The sequence below is a fragment of the Myiozetetes cayanensis genome, unplaced genomic scaffold (assembly GCF_022539395.1).
Source record: "Myiozetetes cayanensis isolate MyiCay16 unplaced genomic scaffold, myiCay2020 scf2-11, whole genome shotgun sequence".
Lineage (NCBI taxonomy): Eukaryota > Metazoa > Chordata > Aves > Passeriformes > Tyrannidae > Myiozetetes > Myiozetetes cayanensis.
In genome coordinates, this window is record NW_026087411.1 from 3,711,644 (window position 1) to 3,732,605 (window position 20,962).

Below are 20,962 nucleotides of genomic sequence, written 5' to 3' on the forward strand. Positions count from 1 at the left end.
CAGGAATCTGAGAACACTTCTCCGTGGCACATCTCTGCTGAAAGTTGGATGCTCTGGAAAAGCTGTTTGCAGAGCAGTTCCTTCAGGTTGGCTCTTTTAGTGGGAACCACTGATGGGCATGAGAGCAAAGCTCAGTGCTGTCCCCTGTGCAGCTCAAGCTGCAAATGCTTGAGCCACAGTATTTGCCAGGGGAATGGGAAGACCTGCAGGAGGGTGTAACATGCAGCAGTGTAGGAGAGCCGAGTGTCACTGCTGTGTCGTTTTCTTTCCTAGGGAATTCCTGGGAAAATCTGAACATGAGCATCATCACTGAAGAATGGCTGCTTGTCAGCACAGAGATTTTCCTTTCTTTCTTCCTTTCTCTCTCTCCTTTTTTTCCCTGCTCCCTGTGGGTCAGTCTGCCATTCTTCCATCCCTGGCATTAGAGAAGGTCAGGGATTTCCACTCTGGTCCTGATGTGTACCCTTGGCAACTCCAGCACCTGTGATGGCAGAAGACGTTGTTGGCTTCTTTTCTTGACATGGATGGAGGGGTGATAACAACCCAGGAGCCAGTACCAAATCATGAAAAACGTCAACACAGCAAAGTCTGGCCATTCCAATGTGGTACCACTGAGGACAGATGTTCCTAGGACACTGTCATGACCAAGGATGTTTCACTTTTAAACATTGCTGCTGGTTTTGGATCATGTAGAGATTCATTTGTAGGTGAATGGCTTTTGCCATGTCTCCATACCACAGTTGTCCTGCTTGGGTTTGAGGTGTTCTCTTTCTAGAAAATGTTTTGCCTTTCCTTTTTGGTAAGTGACTATAATTACAAATATGTGGAAGATCCAGGTAGTGAAAGGTATTTTTATTTAGCTCTTCAGTCACAATGTGCTGCAAGTGTTGGGGTAATTGAACACATTTGAAAATAAAATGAAAGGCTTTTTTTTTGTTCTTCCATTTGAAACATCTATTTAATCGGAAAGGTTAGTGCCCTTTTATCTTTCCTATACCCTTTTCCTTCTGAATGTCATTTCTACTCCCATCCCCGCTATGCTCTGTGGGCCTCCTCCCCTTCTTCACATGCACTTCCTGTTAGGATTGAAATGACATATGTATATAAATTGCAAACTTGGGTGTTTAAGCCAGAAAGCGTGAGATTCCATGAACAGTGTGTGCCCAGGCTGTGGGAATGGATATCTTCCATTTCCCCCGTACACACCCAGACAGCCACGTACTTCCTTTTCTGGTGGGAAGGGCAAGGGTGTTTTTTTTTCCTGCTCAACTACTTTTTAATTCCTCAGGTCAAGTTTTCTGGTTCCTGGTTACAATGCTGTCCCACTGTAGTTAAAAGCAGGCAGTGGTATGTAGTTCTTGATGCAAAAACAAATCTGGGGTGTTGCTCCCCATCGCTCCCTCCCCCTCCCTTCTGTGCACTCCCAGTAGCACGTCTCAGCCCCTTTGACAGCCACGGCCAAAGCACATTATCCAGGAGACAGAAGTGGAAATGAGCCTTTCTCACAGGGAGAGGTTTTGGGGATGTCCTTGCCCTGCTTGGGGTGAGAACAGGGGCTGGTTTATGCCACTGAAGAGCTCTGCACTGAGATAGGAGAGGGTCATACACTGACTCACTGGGATCTGGCCCTGCCCCCCATCACTCTATACAGACAGTACCAGGTGCTGTAGGTTTAGTCATTAGTGCTCAGAGTGAATTGTGCTGCCTCAAGGGTCTCTTCAGGGGTGTACAGCATAGTATAAACTGCTCAGCATGCATCCCAGTTATATCTGCAGGCTCATACTAGTTGCAAGAGACACTAGCTCGTTCTTGTACCAAGATTATTCTGCCATTAGCGTGGTTGTCCCAGAGGTTTCTGACCCGTGATACTCATAAGCTAGCTGTGCCACTTAACTACAAGTGCATCAAACATAATTTATTGCCCTGACAGAAGAGAAACAATTACCTGGCTCTGGAGAGTAACACACACATTCCAGTTAGTGCTGCTGCTGGCAGCTGGCTTGGGGCAAAGCGCAGCCTGAGCTGGGGCCTGGCTGGCCGCCTTCCCCCTGTGGGACAGAGCTGGGAGTCCAGCACGAGAACTGCTGGCATGGGTGATTCCAACAGTGTCATTCCTGTTAGTAGGCCAGTGATATGCTTGGAAATTTAAACTGAAATGTTTATCTAAAAGTGGTGTAGTTTTAATAAAGGCATTGACTGCTGATCACTTCAGCTTTAGCAGTTTTATCTGGCAGTTTTTGGGTACTTCTTCCCTGGTTGAACAGGTCAGCGTTGTCAGGGGTGTGGCAAGGCTGCAGTAGGGTTGTGTGTGGGAAGTGAGCTTGCAGCCGGGACTGGGCAAATCTTTGTGGCTGTTGCCAGCACTGGGGGGAATGGCTCTCCTGGACCCCAGAGGGTCTGTGCTTGTAGTCTGTCTGCAGCTGAGGCTCTGCTTCTCCACAGGAAATGGGGGAAATGGGAGCTGCCTGTGAGATTTCTATTACAGGAGCCCTGTGTGCCATTTGCAGGGTAAACCCGACACAGCAACCCCCATCCCGGTGCACATAGTCCGCATGCCCATGGTACCAGTAGATAGCTTTGGCTGGAGTTAGCCTAGTGCAGCCACTCACATCAACTTCCTCCTGCACACCCTGAGCACTGCCAAGACTGACCACAGGCACGTTGCCCCCACGATGGTGCCAGCACCCCAGCACGCCGTCAGCTGCACAGGACCACATCCCATGAAGCCACAGTTGGGGAAGGACAGCATCAGTTCAGGAGTCATGGCTTGAACTTAGTGCAACCTGAACGTGGAGGTGGGGAGTAGTCACAAGTCAGTCCAAAGTCAAACCAGCAGGTGTTCAGGTTGTTTTAATGATCTGGTGTCACACAGGGGAGTACTGGTGCACTATGCTGCACTATGGGTGTTAAACTCTGACCCCAGCAGTGGGAGGGGCACGTGGAACAGCATGACTCTGCTGTGCAGGAATGACAGAGATGTGATCCATGTTCACCCCATGGGTAGCACCCAGCCCACAGCTGTACCTGGAGAGCAAAAGAACCAGAAAGCTCAGCCACCCACCTGGCAGTGGTGACTCTGGCAGCCCTCTAAGCAGACACAGAGGCTAGAAATCCTTGGAGTGGCTTGGTTGCTGGGCCTTTAGTTAACAAAGAGGTGTGGTAGGAAACTACGGTAAGCTCTGTGGCAAGGAAGTTGCTGATCCCAGGCTCTCCTTGCAGCACAGTGTTTGACATTGGTGACTGCCCTGGGCCCAACTGCTTTAACAGCCAGCCCCATCTTCTGTAGATGTTACTGGGGAAGGGGTTGGCCAGGGAGGCAAGAGTGGCCTCTCCCTCCCCTAGTTTTGGGCCTGGCAGACCCCCAGAGGAGGATGCAAGACAGGCTCTGTGTTGGCTAATCCTGCTTGTGGGGCAGGGTCAAGGAGGCCAGGCCCTCGTATGCAGGGGCCAAGGGGAGGGTTTAGTTAGAAAGCCCTTGTTAAGCATGGAGCACAGCTTGGAAGTCTTATCCGTGGTCATCTCACTAGAAGCACTATGCAGCACATGCAGGCTGGATACAGGGGTGCAAACACAAGGTCCTTTCTCTTGTCCCCCAGCTGTTGTTCCTCAGTCAGGGCTCCTCCTCAGAGCACCCATCTGCCCCCTGAGGGAAAGGCCTTGGTTCTGCAGAGCTGAGCCCATCTGACTGGGGGTGAAATGCAGGTGAGGCCTCCTGGGCTGGGAGCCTATTCCTCCTTCCTTCCCTCGGTGCTTGCATCAATCTCGGGGGAGGTTGGGGGGGGGGATTTTTGTGGCAGATGGCTCCACACCCCAGATTTCACGGGCGTACTCCGTGATGGTCCTGTCACTGGAGAACTTGCCCGAACACGCAATGTTCCTGATGACTTTCTTAGTCCACTCGCGGGGATCCTGAGGAGAGGCGAGGTCGGCAGTCAGTCCCTCACCCAGCTCTATCCCTGCTCGCAGCGTCGCAGGGCGCTGGCTACGCACACCTGACTGGTTTCAACGCCATGGTGTGGGGCTACCAGAGCAGCAAAACCTACCTTGCCCTGCCCCATGCCCACACACTGTGGTGCCTGGGAGAAGGGCTCCCCCCAGTCTCCCCACTCTACTGCCCTGGCCAAAGACCCCATCCCTCCCACTCAGTAGCCGGCATGTCTTACCATGAACAGCTGGTCCACTTGGCCTTGGCATTTAATGTAGGCCTCATAGTCTGCAAACACCTTAAACCTGAAACCCAAAGCAGAGTAGGGCTGGGCTTTGCCTTTGGGAAGGACAGACATCTTCCTGTGGGCAGGCAGGGCTCAGCCCCCGTGCAGGAGGACCCAGGCTGGTGGGAAGGAGGCCAAAGCAGGCTGAGTGCAGCCCACCAAAGTAATGCTTCCCAGCACTCACCTGTCGTGGTGCATGAGCATGTTCACGACATCCCTGAAGCAACCAGGGTCTCGAGGGGAGAAGAAGCCGCTGCTGATCTGGTCGATGGCCTGTCGCAGCTCTGGCAGGCGCTCATAGTACTCCCGGGCGTTGTACCTGTGCCAGCAGAGACAGGCTCTAGGGACTAATGCTCTTCATGGGGCCCAGCACTCACAGAGCAGGGCCTGACTTGGCTCCTAAGTGAGGGGACTTGTTCCTGGGTATGTCCATCAGAGCACCCTGCTAGTGGCTCCTAGACCAGTAGCAGTGCCTGAAACACTTTTTGCTCAGACTTATGTCCCATTCACAGCCACGGTGCTCTGGGCAAGCTGTATCCCTGATGGACCATCCATGGCCCAGCCCAAGGCAGAGGCTGCCTCCAGCCCCTGTATTTTCCTGCTCCAGAGCTGCCCAGGGAGGAAGGTGTCCCTCCCAGAGAACATGGCTCTCTCTGCCCGAGTTGGGACCTGTATCTGAAAAGCCCTGGCATGTACCAACCCTTTACGATCCAGGGCCTCCACATCCTCCACCCGCATGCCAAATATGAAGAGGTTTTCTTCGCCTGCCTCCTCAGCCATCTCCACGTTGGCCCCGTCCATAGTCCCAATGGTGAGGGCCCCGTTCACCATGAATTTCATGTTGCCAGTACCTGAGGCCTCTGTGCCGGCTGTGGAGATCTGCTGGGAGAGATCCGCTGCTGGGATCACTGCCGGGTGCAAGAGAGGCAGGGGTTAATCCTTGGTACATGTGGCTCCCCACAACCAGGACAAGCCTGGGCATCTGCTAGTGGCCCTTCTGACCTCAACCTCAGCCCAAACAGCATGACTCTGGGGCCAGGCTCAGCTTTACCACAGCCCAATGCAGTTGCTGTCACTCCTCCATGAAGCTGGCTTCCTGTTTTTTGTGGAAGTCTCAGGCCCTTCCCGAGGGGCAGCCTCCTGTCCTGCCACAACAGCTTAGCTGGGACATGCCCATCTCCTGACGTATGCTTACACAAGACCAGACTTACCCTTCTCAGCCAAGGATACCCGGTAATTCTCCAAGAAGATGACCTTGAGCTTGTCCCCCACATAAGGATCGTTGTTGATGACATCGCCAATGGATGTGATGAGTTTGATGATCATCTTGGCCATATGGTAGCCAGGAGCTGCCTGAAGAAGAGCAGCCCAGAAATGGTGAAGGCTTATAAAGGGGAGCATGAGAGATAACCAGCATGGGTCCTCACTGCAGGGAGAGTCTGGGCCTGACCTCTGCCGTTCACAGAGAACCATAGAATGGTTTGGGCTGGAAGGGACTTTTAAAGGCCATCTAGTCCAACCCCCCCTGCAATAAGCAGGGACATCTTCAACTAGACCAGGTTGCTGAGAGCCTCCTCCAACCTGACCTTGAATGTTTCCAGGGATGGAGCATCTGCCACCTCTGGGCAACCTGCTCTAGTGCTTCACCACATTCATTGTAAAAAATATACGCCTTAGATCTCATGTAAACTGACCCCTCTTCAGTTTAAAACCACTATCCCTCATCCTACTGCAACAGGCCCTGCTAAAACGTTTGTCTCCCTCTTTCTTAAAAGGCCCCCTTCAAGTACTGAAGCACTGCAATAAGGTCTCCCCAGAGCCTTCTCCAAACTGAAAAATCCTAATTCTCCCAGCCATGATTTAGCAAAAACACCTTCATAGGAGGGGAATTCCTGAGGCACAGGGGAACAGTGATGGGGCCCTTGCTCAATCCAGTTAGCTCGTGGAGGTGTTCCCTGATGAGCCCTACAGCAGGCCCAGCCAAGCCACAGAAAGGGGACAGTACCTTCCCCACACCCTCACTGAGCCATGCATGCACCGAGTCTGGAACGCATTTACCTTTCCTCCAATCATAATAGTCCTGGGCACACAGGATTTGGATGGATTACTTCTGATGCCTGAAAGAGCAGGGACCTTTCTTCAAAATTTTTCAAATTTGAAAGCTCAATTTTGATCTTAAAAAAAGAAATTAAAAAATCCTCACAACTAAAGTTTACTGTATGCATCAGAGGTGGGCTGGGATCTCAGCCCATGTCACGAGGACCCATCAAACTTGCAGGACCCTGAAGCCAACCAGACGTCTGCTGGGGTTGTGGTGGGTGAAAATTGGCTGCAGAGTCTTTGAAGAACTACTCAAACCAGCACAATGCAGAGCTCAAATGACTTGCCTCCCTTAGGGAATGGGCAGGGTCCCAAAGTGTACACTGGGAAGTGGGGCTTTAACTTGCATCAGGTCAGTCTCAACACCTGCAGAACAGGTGTGGAGGTTACCTGGGCACCCGCTGGGCTGGAAACACGGGCTGTGAACTTTTCCTCAGAGCTCTGTATGACCTTTCAGACATTTTGTATTCCCTCCTGGAGAGAAGCCCTTCATGACAGGAGGGCAGAGCTAGGTGCAGGAGTCCGTGGCCACCAGCTGCCATAGTTTTACATGGGGACCCTGGCAGTGAGAGGTTGGGGAATGCTCCTTATGTACCAGCCCAGGCAGGACTTACGGTTGTAGAGGGTGATAGCGTGCAGGCAGTTCAGGAGTTGCCGCTTGTACTCATGGATTCGCTTGACCTGAACATCAAACATGGACGAAGGGTTGATCTTCACCTTGTACTGCTCCTCCAAGTAGGCTGCAAACTTCAGCTTGTTCTCCTGGCAAAAAAATATGACGAATAGGCATGGGTTCTCAGGGCTTGCATCAGAAGTGAGTATTTGCTGCTGGGATGTTCCTGGGAGCGTGGTGCCTTTAGCCTTCTTGGCGCCCACCTCACCTCCAGTGCACATTACCTGTTTGACTTTCGCCACATCCCTGATAAAAGCCTCATTATTGATGAAATCCAGTAGCTTCTTCAGCTGGCTCAGATCTGTGATAAAGCCTTCCCCGATTTTCTAAAAGAACAAACCAAGGGAGGAATGTCCTACCCATGAAGCAATTCACCCAGTCCACAACTGCACTTCCCCAACAGAGATGACACAGTCCCACTGGGAACTGGAAGACGCAGTGTGGCCAGGAAAAGGGGCAAAGTTTTATGGTGAGGTTACTTCTCTGTGTCTCAGGGAGCCCAATGGAAACAGGGCACTTGCAAAAACTCAAACAAGCCTCCCTCTCTCAAGGAGCTTTAGTGGGAGGAGTGAGGATTAATGCACATGTAACAGGGCCTCCTGGAAGCTGGAGAAACTTATGGGCAGGACACAAACATACATTTAATTACAGGATGATGTTCAGCCATGCGTGTCGCAGGGTGAAGCAAAAACCTGTGCTAAAGGGCCTGGAAACAGAGAGAACAGAACTGGGGCTGGAGCTCCAAGGGAGCTCCTTTGCGCCTATGAAGCTGCACACTTCAGCTGACACCCTGATGGTGCGTAGTCACTGCAAGGGCAGGGACCAGATCCAAATTTCTGCAGCTTTTTTTGGCCAACTCTTCACCATCAATTTTAAAGCCCAGCCAACCTCACACCTACACGTACCGCAGGTGTGCACCTCCCAGGCTGTCCCCACGCACACCTGCCACGTGTCAGCCTTGGGTCTGATCAGACCACAAGAAGAGGTGATCAATGGATCAGGCTCAGCCTCTCACTTCACATACTCACGACTCACCTCAGCAATAATGTCAGCCAGTCCTGGGTTGCACAACAGCAGCCAGCGCCTCGGTGTGATCCCATTAGTCTTGTTCTGAAACTTCTCTGGCTCCAGCTCATAGAAATCCTTGAATCTGGAACATCAGGGAGCTCTGAAACACCCACCACCACCCAAAGCTTCAGCTGGGCCCCCACTGTGTGTGCTCCTGACTCAGGGCAGACTCTGTCAATCTCCCTGTTACAGGTGTGAACTCTGCTGCCTCTCACCCTCTTCCTCAGCTGTACTGCCAAGAGTTTCACCAGCTCCAAAGGGAGAGTCTCCCCAGCCTGCCACATCCAGCAAGGCAGCCAAAGCAGACCTAGCCCTCCACAGCTTACAGGCAAAACCCCGAGAGTGGAGAGGGTGCATGCCTTGCGTGTCCCCCAACTCACACCGAGTTCTTCACGATGTCAGAGTGGATGCGGGCCACGCCATTGACTGCATGGGAGCCAATCACACAGAGGTGCGCCATGTTAATCCGTTTGCAGTCTCCTTCCTCGATCACCGACATCCTCCGGAGACGGTCAATGTCCCCCGGGTAAAGAGCTGCCACACGCTGCGGGCAGGAAAAGGGACGTTAGCGACACAGCCACAGGACCTAGGAGCATTCCCGACCTAAAGACGGACAGACCAAGACCCCCTGAGTTCCCACAGGCTGTGACCAGCCACGTCCCTTACATCGAGATGCATTTGGTTGAGGGCATAAATGATCTCCAGGTGACGTGGCAGCAGCTTTTCAAACATGGAGACCGGCCAGCGCTCCAGGGCTTCAGGCAGCACGGTGTGGTTGGTGTAGGCACAGGTCCGTTTGGTGATTTCCCAGGCCTGTGTTACAAACAGCAGGTTAACATGCACATGTCCGGGTCAGGAGGGGAAAGCAAATCCCCTCCTCTTCCCCCTGAAAGGTTCGCCACAGACCTCTCAGCTCTGCTTACCTTGTCCCAGTCCACTTTCTCCACATCCACCAGGATCCGCATGAGCTCTGGTATGGACAAGGCAGGGTGGGTGTCATTTAGCTGAATAGCCACCTGCAACACAGACTTGCTGGTCTCAGTTCTGGCAGTGACAGGACTGGGACAGTGCATAGAGCTGGGGTGAGGGTCAGCCCCAAGTCTCTTCTTGTGACACACACATCCCAGAAACAGACAGAGCTCTCAGTAAGGGAGCTACTCCAACTTCTCAAGTTTTGCTCCAAATTGCACATTTCCCCCGGGAAAACAGGCCCGGAGTTCATCTGTTTTACAACCCAATTGCCAGGGTGTTTGTATACACTTGGTCCTGAGTGTCCTGCTCTCCCTCATGATAGGTCTAGCTGAAATGTCCCCCGACCCTCTGAGCACAGACTCACCTTGTCTGGGAAGGTTTCAAAGCATGTTCTCACAGGGTCTCGACACCCAAACTTGGAGGACTTAAAGCGTCGGATGATGTCCTGGAGGGTGGCAGCCACCACAAAGTACTCCTGCTTCAGCCGCAGCTCCTTGCCTTCAAAGAACTGCGAAGGGGGGAGGGAAACCACAGCCATTAGTGCTGCAGCTGCTACTTGGCTGCCAAACCCCTGGAGGTGCTCCCTCCCGCCCCAGTGGGCTGCCCAACAGGCCTCACAAGTTCAGCACATCATCAGGGCAAATGTGGATGTTCCTCATATGTCTCTGCTGGGCACAGCAGCTGCAGGCATTTCGAACAGTTGCCTCCAGAGAGAGCATCCAAGCCTGCCACATCCATGCTACTCCCACAGAGCCAGCGCAGCTCCCTCCCTTGCTGAAAGATCCTTTGCAGGGCTTTTGGATAAAGGATTTTGGGCTCCCTGCAATAGCCAGGAACTAGGAGTATGTCTCTGGACACACCAGCTGCCTCTCACACGCACTATGCTGGTCTATTTTAAAGCACCAGCACAAATGAAAGAGTGCAGGGTAAAGTGCAGCACCGTTCCAGCACAGATGCTAATCCATGACTAGATAGTGAGGGTTTTTCCCTTTTGGACCTAGTGTCCAGTGAGTGCTTGGCCTGGGACAGCCCCTACAGTGAGAAATCCCTTGAACTGGGGATGGAACGAGTCTCCCCTATGTAAATTGGCATAGGCCTTCAAGTTGAAGGAGTAATATGTCTTCCCCTTGCAGCAGGGAACAGAGCAGCTACACAATCTGGGCCAGACTCTTAGCTGCCATCAGTCAGCAGAGACCCTCTGGAGCCTGCAGAGCACTGTGTGTTCACTGGGAATTACAGGGGCAACCTGTATTGTATTAAACCAAAACAATAAACACCAGCTGGCCATGACCTTCCAGTGCTTGCAAACAAGGAGATGCAAGGAACCTGCAGGAAAGACGATTCTGAGCAACAGGGAAGAGAGGCAAGAGAGTCACTCACATTATCATTTGGGTACAGGACTCTGGATATGTTTTCTGCCAGGTTTCTGTCCAATACTGCCTCGATGTAGTCACCCATATTGACTGCAGCAAGAGAGAAATACACACAGCACTCCAGCAGCTGTAGAGATTCAGGCAGGTAGGTCCCTGACACCACGCTTTTCCTTCTTCTCTCATAGAGAGATTTTGTAACATGACTATTCGGGCTGGGATTAATGGAATATGATGGGAATGCACATGTGTGAAGGGCACCAGAGTGATGGGACAAGAGAAAGGCACATCTCCATGTGCTTCTCAAGACACAGAGATCAGGAAGGACAGACAGAAACTGAGGACAGACAGCAGCCAGAGAAGACAAAACAAGGAACTGATGGTCACAGCCATCTTGCTTAAGAACTAAGAAGAAATGGGGGTGGGCAAAGAAGCATAAACACCACAATACACTCAGCTCCTAAAGGGTACAAAAGGCTCATCAAAACCCAGCTCACAACTGCCACTCAAGAACTGAGGAGACTCAGGAGCTGTTACCCCACATTCTCCACACAAGTCCTCCTGGCAAAGCTGCTTGGATACACACATCTCTGCACTTGCCAGTATGGAAGAATAAATCAAATCAGTCTAATCTAAAACCTTCCCCTGCTGTAACAGACTAGCACTGACATTGGGTGTGTTAGTTGCCCTGTATCTGCTCTGCAGCAGATTTTCCAGGCAATTAAAGCCTGGAAAATGCACCTAAAGCAAACCAAAAGTAAGGTGGTCTGTGCTGCTCTTTTTCATCAGCACTAAAGGATGATACTGCACAGAAAACAATCCTCCAGAGAAAGTTTGCAGCTCATTTGGTGATGCAGGGAATACAGTGGCCGATGGACTGTCACTGGGGGAAGGCATAGGGCAGGTTGTGAGAGCATGGTAGGTGTGATGGAGATGAGAGGAGAAAGGAGAAAGGATGGGTGTCCTGGTACACGAGGGCTCTGGAAGTAGTTGGGGACAGTGTGATCCATGGATGTGCACACAGTGCTCTGTTTTGGAGGCAGCTAGGAGATATGGATAAAGCAGGCCAGATGGGTAGGAGCCATGCACACAGAAACAACTGTGTCCCAGCCTGGCCAGAAGAGAGGCCGTGGAGGGACAGTACTTACACTCCTGGAGGTTGAAGTCATTGGGTGCCTTCGCAGACCACAGCCTCATGGTGTTCACAGTGTTGTTCTTGTATCCTGGCACCGGTGTGTCATAAGGCATAGCAAGGACAACCTGCAAAAGGACGGTATACCCCTCTGGTTAGCAGCACAGTGGCCTCAGAGCAGGCAGGAAAGTGGCTGAAACCTCTGCACGAAGAATCCAGAGGACACAGACACAGACTGGCTGTGGTAAGAACCTCACCTCACTAAAACATTCCTGCTGAGCTTCACAGACTTCCCTGCTATTATGGGTACCAACTGGAGTTATAAACCCATCAATGAAATGCAAGAGTTTCAAGCAACCTGCTGACCTTCCTACACCAACTGGGGTATATTTTAGTTATTGATCAGAGCAAGAATCCTCAGCTGCCCACTGTGATTCTGTCTGTGCTGGGGTAGAGCCAGGGCAGTTGGGACTTTTGTGTTTCCACATGGGATAAATTCCACAGCCTGAATCCTGCCCATTAGCTTTCTGCAACCTGCCAAGACTAAACCCTTCCACTGCAGCATCATTCCCAGAGTGATTCACCCAATATTCAGGGCTTGTTGAACATGCCTGGATAAATCCACTGAGATCTCCAGCACCTGAACTGAACCTGAGTGTGAAACTATTTGTGCAGTTTACAGATGATGCTTAAGCCTCAAGATCCTGTACACGTGGCTACAGGGAGTAACACTGGGCCTTCCAGCTCAGATTACACTAACTAAGCAAGGCATGGGTGTGTCTACAAGCACACTGATGTGCCAACGCCTGTGTGCATCCAGACCTGCTGCCAACAAGGCGAGGCACCCTGAACTCAGCCTGGAACAAAGAGGCCAAGGGCTTATGCCAGCAGAACTGAGTGGTACTTGCAGAGCAAGGCCCTGACCCTGCAGCACGAAGCCTGGGCCTCCTCTCTGACACTGGCAAAGAGAGCCAGCATCCTCCTAAACAAATCGGTCTATATTGGCACAGTGGCAAGGCAGGGAGAGGCTGTCCCCAAGCAAAGATGTGAGAAGCAGCAGAGAACTGGAGAAGATGCCTTCAGAGAGCAGGGAAAACTCAGTATGTTGGTCCTGAACAGCCTCTTTGTGCTGGCATCAGCAACACCTCTCCTCTGGGGAGAATCAGCAAGAGCTCAAGCTGCTATTACCAGCTCTGAACACAGAAGTAGGCAGAGAGCCTGCCCAGAGACTGGGGCACACATCACATGAACTCAGCAATGCTATATTTGGAGACTGCGTCTCTGGGTTTTTCGAGCCTTTACAGCTTGTTCCCTTAACAGCACTATCTGACAATTCACCTCCTTGTAGGAAGCAGTGTTTGGGAACCCTGAAACCCTGGACAACCCTTAGGATCAGAAGAGAGGCATGTTGAAATGCAATGGCACTCGGTCCCCTAGTGGATGCCTGCTGGACTTGGGGACCAGAGAGCTCTGGCACAGTGCCTCCAAGATACTCACAGGGTTGTGGTGTTGAACCCGTGCACTGTTTGTCCTGGGAGTGGCCTGCACAGCCTTGGACAACCAGAGCCCTGGAAAAAGACCTGGTTTATTTCTCCTCTGAGCAGGCCCAGGTGGCTCTGAAACTGAGCTTTAGCTCTTGGCACTGAAGAGAACGGCTGGGCTCTGTGACTGTGAGCTCCTCAGATGAACCAAGCTGGCTCATCAGGCTGAGAGACTGCTGAACATCATGGGAACAAGGCTAGGTCATATCCCTGAATACCAGAGAAATTAATCAGCCTTCCTTCCGCCGTCCTGGGCAGTGCTTACACAGGAGAGGCTGAAGCATCTTTGATCCTCCTAATAGACCTGTGCCTCTTCATAGCTTGCTTTCCTCAGCTGCAAGATGGGAATGCATGTGCTGGCAGCAAGCATGTGCTCCTGAAGTACAGTACTACTTCCTCAACTGTGGGAGGCAGAAAGAGAGCATTTGTGCTCCACAGTGCCACAAAACAAGGCCTCCGGGGAGCTGGGCTTGTCTGGGAAAGAGGAACTCGCTCTGATCACAGGAGTTCAACACCCACGGTATTGCCCACCCACAGCAGCAGCACTAGAACCACCTGCAAAGCCACTGAGTGTGAGTGAGCAGTGGCCAGGAGCAGTGCAGAAGGAACCTAGCAGAGCTGCCAGGCTTCTCCTACTTGTCCTCCAACATAAATCCATTCAAGACTGTGGGATTTCACCCTGGAGATCTGTACAGAAGGAGACCCCAGCTGATGTGAAGTTGTTGAGTATCATCCCTCTTTCTCAATTCCTGCTGCAACAAATCAACAATTTTTTCTCCCCTCAAATTCTGTAGGCTACAGCATCTCTTTCATAATTGCAAGGGTAGCAGAGAGAGTTTTGCCAATCTGGGAGAGAAGCAAAGCCTGAACCCCTCAGGCAGCCTGGGGTTAGATGCTCCCCCTCCTCCCTACCCTTGCCTGGTCTCCTCCAGCCCAGCACTGACACAGATGATGGCGGTACCTGGGTGTCGATCCACTTCACACCCTCAGGAGTGTGATCCACACGGCCGTAGAAGTGCACAGGGAGCATGTACTCTGGGCGAGCTTTCTCCCAGGGATTGCCATAGCGTAGCCAGTCATCCGCCTCCTCCACCTACAAGAGGCAAATGGGGTTCAATGGATGGCTTGTGTCTACAAGTGAAGGCTAAATAAGGCTCTCCAAAGGCAGACCAGTTTAAAAACAAAGCTTGAGTAAGCTTACTTTAAAAATGGATATGCAGAGGCCTCTAGAGGACAGCTGGGCTTTCCAAAACTTAGATGGCTGCATCCCAGCTGGTATAAATAAATCAGCCTCTATGGGCTTTGCAGCACTGTTCAGGTTTAAGCTATCCAAACTGCACAGAGCACTGCACTCAGTCTGTCTCCATGCCTTTACATCCAGTTTGACTGTTGCACTTGGGATGTGGCACCCACTGGTGCTGTTCCTGACCACAAGTCACCCTCTGTAATCTAGGTCTTGTAACAGGGAGGGTTTTTCCTCTCAGCTCATAACAGTGGCAATGTAGTCAAAGGGAACCCATCAGAGCCACCAAGGTTGATGTTATCCAGGAACCAGAGGGGCTGAGGCACTTGGAGGGATGCTTTGTGCCTCCAGGCATTTCTCTGCCAGGAAGGGGAGGAGGGAGGGAGGGAAGGGCAGCTCTGAGCCACAATCCAACATGCCACCACCCCTGTTCTTTTTTAAGTAACATGAAGTCAAATACAGCGGAAGCTTTTTTCCCCGCTTTCACCATTTATAGGGCCTAGCACTGCAGCTTTTTTGTGGAGAAGGAGGAAGAAACAACCTTCAAGCCTCTTAGTATTTTAGAGGGAGAAAGGTACTTTATGCTCAAAGGCAAGGCATGTCTCCTCATGGAAACCAATTCCAGACATACACTAAGGAAAACTGCCAGCTGGGGCACTTTTTTAGCTATTTTCACTTGAAAATACTATGATCACTAATGCTACAGGAAAGTCCCTATTTGAGACCCTGCTGCCAGTGACCCAGGGAACCCACAGGACAGGAGCAGCAGCACAGGCACTTGCCCATGTTCCATCATGTTCAAATCCATCCTTCACCAAACACCTGCATCAGGTATTTAGGCACATCTCCATCCTTAGTCTGACTCCTTGCCCACTCACTGCCAGGCTGGATGGGGCTCTGGGATTGTTGTAGCTGTGTCATGGAGCCCCAGGCAGGGAGACCTCTGGTCTCAGCCATGCCCCACGGCTCAACTTCCACACGATCTTGCCCGGTGACAGACTCATATGCCCAGTTTAGGAGCAGCTCAAGGCACTGCAGGGCATTTTGTGTGGCCAGGCCTTGTCCATGGGCAGAGGTGGCCACGGCAGCATGAAACAGAGGGAGAAGAGCTGACCTGAGTTTGCCAATGTACCTGCCAACCGTCGACAATCTTCTGATTGAAGATACCGAACTCGTAGCGGATGCCGTATCCGTACGCTGCCAGGCCCAGCGTGGCCATGGAGTCCAGGAAACAGGCTGGAAGAGCAGAGCAGGGTCATGCTGCAAGGAAAACCTCATTCCTCTCTTGTTGCACTTGCTACAGCATGCTGTGCATGAAGGTGAGGGGCTGCCACAACCAGTGCTGCTGGAAATGTTTATTAGTCAGAGGAAATCTATGTGCAGAAGGGACAGAAGGAGAATGACTGCAGCAGGTCCCTATGTATATCCTGCCAAGCCACCATGAACCCCCCCAAACTGTTGGTGACAAGGAGAGGTCACCAAAACACTAAATCCAACCTCACTGCAGTGAGAGCTCTTCTAAACTTGCCTGAGGTGCTAATGCCTTGCTGTAAGACTGCCTGCCCAGTAAAGCAGGGCTTCTGATCCCAACCTGCTGCATCACCAGCTACTTAACTATCCTTGCTTTCAAAGGAAACCCTTCCAGCCCTCAGTCCTGGCAGCTCTGGTAAAGATCAGCCCCATCATTTATTCTACATTGGGGAGCTCTCATCTCCAGCCGTCCCGTGGGACAGGCAGACTAAAATAGCAGCCAACAATCTGTCTCTGTGATAGCTGCTGAGTGCCTCTGAGAAGTGAGAGATTTCACATGGAGGTGAGGAGAAAGGCTCCAACAGCCTCTTTCAGCCACAGCCCTGCCTTCTGCACTGCAGAACACACACCTACATCTCCTGGATGCTCTCACTGTGGAGAGGGCTTGTTTCTGGCCAGCCAGGAGCAGGCATGAAGGTACAATACTGCTGAAGGCCTGTGGGGCAGAAGGCAGTGACAAGGGTGTGACAGCTTCCAGCCACACCACCCTTGGTCCCCGTGCACTCTGCAAAAGAAGGGAATTCCCCTCTCCCTGTATTACCTGCCAGGCGGCCCAGGCCTCCATTTCCCAGCCCAGCATCTTCTTCAATTTCTTCCAGCTCCTCCAAGTCCAAACCCAGCTATTGGAAAGAACCACAGCAGAACATGTCACCACCCAAACCCCATGTCCCGAGCTGCTCTCCAAGGAGGCCAAACACAGATCCCAAACCCAACTACACTGTGGGAAATTAAAACCCACAGGGTTTTCCCTCCATCCCTACCACTCCCCACAAAGCAGATCAAAGGCCCCTGGTCCTTGGGCAGACCAGTTAATTGGAAAACAGTTTAGCCCATCATCAAACACCCCATTCCTACGAACTAGGTTTCCTTAGAGACTTCAAACAAAACACTCATCTCCTGACAGCCCCCCGTGCCAGGAGGCCCTTCAACCAAACTCGCCACCGGAGACAGGATGGTGAATGGTCAAGTTGGTGTGCAAGGGACCACGTCCAGCAGGGCAGGTCATCCCTCTGCTTGCACCCATCAAGTCCTTGAGAAAGGGCATGACCAGGCTGGCAGCAGTTACTCTCCATGCTTCCCATATCCTGGCCAGCCTACAGTCGAGCTCCTTGGGTGCTGGAAGTGGTTGCCTGCATCCACTGTCTGTTCTCTGGCCTGGGGGCCACTGCCGGATGGAGCTAAATGTGCCAGCAGCAAGGACTCTGAAGGAGTCAAGAGATGCTGCCTCCTGGGGGGCAGCACTATCTCGCCTTGGTGCCAGGGGGGACAGCCAGCTGTTTAAGCCAACACCATGGCTGCTCCCCAAACTGTTTTCCCAGACTTCAGTGGTCTGCAACCACAAGATGGGAAAGCCTCATGAACCTGGTGATGGGGACACAAAAAATGAGGCAAATTCTCTCAGTGACAGAGTCATGCTGGACACCTCCCAACACACCTGGGGCCAGGAGGAAGAGGCAGGGAGAAATAAAGCCTTGGGGTGAGAAAACCAAAAAACTCACATTCTGCCAAAAAACATCACCGAGTTGCTGAGAGATGGCTGCAAGTAAAGATGTAAGTAACGATGGCCTCACATTTGTGATTGCCTTGGTGATACCCAGCTGCATTTTTTATCAATTGGAAGTCATCTGATCACATTTTACTTCAAGTAAACAATTTCCCCCCTTTCTCCCTTCCCAATGATTAACTTCTCTCTGGTAATGCTGCTGCTGTGCCTTGTGTACATGTATGCATGAAATGTAATTTGGTGTTTCAGTGCTCCAGTTTCCTCTTCTGGCTCAGTTTCTCCTATTAGTCTACATCTCCTGTAGTAAGCCATCATGTCTCATGCTAATGGAAAGCTCTTTTCAGCCTGTGACTCCCTAATCATTTTGGATACTAGGTGTTGTTTTCTGTATACACTTCTGGATTTTCCCATTCACTACAGGAAAACAGTGGTTTGAAAAAATCCTACTCTAACTCCAAGGCAACCAAGGGTCTCCCCACTGTCTCCTCCAGGGAACAAAAAACACTAAGAGAGAGCCAAGCCTTGTTTTGTACAGTCAAAAGAACACAACTTTAGGGTAAAGTCCTGAGAAATAAAGATACTCTGTGGAAAAAGTTAGCCAGTACCTCAGGGGGACCCTGGTACCCCCGAGACTTTACCTGGTAAATGGCTTCATCACAAGCATTCTGCAGGCCCAAATTCACCATGGTGTTCTGCAGAGTGCGACCCATATAGAACTCCAGGGACAGGTAGTAAATGCGCTAGAGAGGCAAAGCAAGTCATTAATACACAGCACAGCGCTTTGCTTTCACCAAAGTTGCTTAAAACCAAGAGCAGACCCAAATATTTTCCAGAGTAGGGATGTCTTCCCAGACTGGCTCTTGGCGCCTGCTCCTGAACACCACGCACCACAGTTGTTTGTCAGAAGAATCTCGCACGGGATGCCGGCCAAGCCTCCGCCACGCATCTCCCTGCCAACAGCCTTCTATAGAAAAATCTTGCTGCCTGTTAAGTGTTTCCCTAATTAACTCAGGGTAAGAATTATCTAGGATGCTGAATAGTGTATTTATACACTGTCAGCTCAGCTGAGGTGATGTTTACGCTGGGCTTTTAAAGTTTTCCCAGGCTAGGCTGTAGCTGATCCAGAGCCTCCCAAAAGCCAGAGTGAGACCCCTGCCCAGAGCAGGCCGGCTGGGCCCAGGACCAGCACCTTCCTGCTAGCAATTTTCCAGCACTCCCATCGCATGGGTCTTCCTGTTCTCCCCACGCTGATTTTCACACATTTCACTCTGTTGAACAAATAAACTGTCCCAGGGGTGGCAGGGTTCCTGGCACAACCGTGCACGACAGGCTGCTCCGCTGTGACCTTCCAAGTTTGAGAGGAGCCGTGTCTGTGCCACGAATGCTAACGAAAGCCTGTTTGTGGGATGAGAAACAGGCTGTGCAACCTTTTGCCCTCACTCAGATTTATTGCTGTGGATATTTTTATAAATAAACAGGAATTTTTAATAGAGCAATAACCTGACTTTAAATCGTGCTTTCACTTGAATCTCTTTCACTGTAGCTTGGATCTTTCCCCGCTAAACAGCAGGATTACCCACTCTGCCACCTCTGCTGGGAGTCTGAAAGGGTCTGTCTATTCCCTGGGGCTCATCATAAAAACCAAAAACATTGCATAATTGCACAAATGCTCTGCCTCTTTCAGTCTGCCACAGAAACACATTCCTAGTGAAAATCTAAGTGTGGGAGACAGTAAGAAAACTTGCTCCAAGGTCCTCCGAGCCTTTATGGGATCTGTACAAGCCCTTCTGTTGGTGCAACCATACAGATCAGGGTGCATTTGTGTAAGGATAAAAGGGAGAGCCCCATGCACCAGTGTAACTCCCAGTATATGTGCAGCAATTCCGTTGTGAAAGTGCACTTTGCTTCTTGTGTCAAGGCAATATTCATAATCTTGGGAAATGAGCTGACTCAGGGAGGTGGCTGCCTGCACACTGTATGTGCCTTTCCTAGTACCTGCTCTCTGTGGCTCTCCAGTCAAATGCTGGGTTGGGTCTCAATTTAAATGTCCTGCAATCCCCAGCTCCTCTAGCATTGCTGTCCTGACTTGACAAGTGGGGAGAAACCCCAGGGTTCGGTTACCTGGGAGAGCTTGTCTGGCTTTCACAAGGCAAGAAACTCCTCTCCAGTCTCAAAGCCAAGCTGCCTGCGTATTCTGCAGGAGTGAAGTCAGGACAAGGCTGTGCTGAGGCATGTGCTGAGACATGGAGGTGATGATGCCCATAGGGGACACCACCGTGGCAGTGCCAGTGCAGGACGTGGCTGCGATGAAGTGTGCACAAGACTTAGCACCAACAAGGTCCATGGAAGGACATGCCCAGAGTGGGATCACAGGGGACATGGCTGTGACAAGGTGCAGAGGTCACAGTTCTGGGGGTTTTTGAGGGGGAACAATGCTGCAACGAGGTTCATTGAGACAGGGCTGCAAAAGAGTTTGTGGGGACACAGTTATGGCAAACTGCATGAGGGACGTGGCCACGGTGACATCCATGGCAAGATGTGTGAGAGGGACACGGCTGAGGAGAGGCTCACGGGGACACAGCCACTGTGAAGTGCATTCAAGGGACATGGCCACGGCAATGCCCATGGGGACACAGCCACAGCAAAGTGCGAGTGATACAGGTGTGACGATGCCCACGGGGAAGAAGCCGTGGCAGGATGCACGAGGGGCACGGCCAATGCAAGGGGCCACGGTCACGGTGATGCACAAGGGGCCACAGCCAGGTGCACACAAGGGACAAGGTTGTGGGAACGCCCATGGGTCATGCCTGCAGTGACACCCGTCAGGGGGCACAGAGACACCCTCGAAGAAGGCACAGCCGCCGCGCCCCAGTCCCTCGTCCCCCCGGGGCTCACCTTGGGGTCCCGCTCGTAGTAGTGCTGCTGGGTGCGGATCCAGCGACCCACCAGGTGGTCGCGCACCGTGTGGGCCAGCGCGAAGTAGTAGTCGCGGGGGGTGGCGACGTTGCGGTCCTTGACGAGGGTGAAGTGGAGGTGGCGGTTGAAGCTCTTGCGCACCTCCGCCACGTCCCCCAGCCCCGCGATGCCCCGCACGCTGATCTGCTTCCGACGGTCCCCGTCGCTCAGCGGCGCCGCCATCCCGCCGGCTCCGCCGCCGCAGCTGCTCCTGCCGCTGCCTCTGCCGCTGCCTCTGCCGCAGCCGGGGCCGGGGCAGCTCCGGGGCAGCCGCGCCTGCGCCTCCACCGCCCGCGACGAGGCGGGGCCGCTGCCGGGGCGGGCTGCGACCCGGGGGCGGGCTGATGGGGACTGGGATGGCGAGTTGGGACTGGGGTGGCGTAGGGGGCTGGGATGGTGCGTGGGGACAGGGATGGCATAGGGGGACTGGGTGGGCTCTGGCAAAGCCACCCACCACCACCATTCCACGTTTTCATTTTGTGAGTTTACTGTCGGAACGGCGGGGTTCAGGGGTCCCCGGTACGCTCAGCTGCAGAGCCCGCAGCCATGCACGCAGCGTGCCTCCAGGACACCACGTACTGCTGCCGTGAGCCCACGAGTCCGGGCAGGCACTGTTGGCTCTCGGGGAAGCTGAGCTCTTTTGCACCACCAAAAGACCACTCG

The 20,962-nt window shown here is 52.3% G+C and overlaps 2 protein-coding genes across 4 annotated transcripts in view; one reads left to right on the plus strand and one right to left on the minus strand.

Annotated features, from left to right (window-relative positions):
* ABHD12 (abhydrolase domain containing 12, lysophospholipase) overlaps positions 1 to 2,211 on the plus strand; it is a 38,289-nt gene extending 36,078 nt beyond the window's left edge. For all 3 annotated transcript variants that reach the window (XM_050315229.1, XM_050315231.1, XM_050315230.1), the window contains exon 13: positions 274 to 2,211. In XM_050315229.1, coding sequence (XP_050171186.1) covers positions 274 to 313 — 40 coding nt within the window. In that variant the 3' untranslated portion in view covers positions 314 to 2,211. The remainder of the gene's footprint in view (positions 1 to 273) is intronic.
* Positions 2,212 to 2,834: 623 nt separating this feature from the next.
* On the minus strand, positions 2,835 to 20,585 carry LOC126639893 (glycogen phosphorylase, brain form). The gene is made up of 20 exons (XM_050315221.1): positions 20,240 to 20,585; positions 17,983 to 18,084; positions 16,382 to 16,460; positions 15,443 to 15,546; positions 14,029 to 14,160; positions 11,543 to 11,654; positions 10,405 to 10,487; positions 9,389 to 9,532; positions 8,976 to 9,068; positions 8,719 to 8,865; positions 8,433 to 8,596; positions 8,020 to 8,134; positions 7,209 to 7,310; positions 6,926 to 7,073; positions 6,270 to 6,328; positions 5,423 to 5,564; positions 4,912 to 5,119; positions 4,396 to 4,530; positions 4,164 to 4,230; positions 2,835 to 3,909 (listed from the first exon to the last, which is right to left on the minus strand). The coding sequence occupies exons 1-20, from the start codon at positions 20,480 to 20,482 to the stop codon at positions 3,757 to 3,759; spliced, it is 2,532 nt and encodes an 843-aa protein (XP_050171178.1). The 5' UTR covers positions 20,483 to 20,585; the 3' UTR covers positions 2,835 to 3,756.
* Between the last annotated feature and the right edge of the window lie 377 nt (positions 20,586 to 20,962).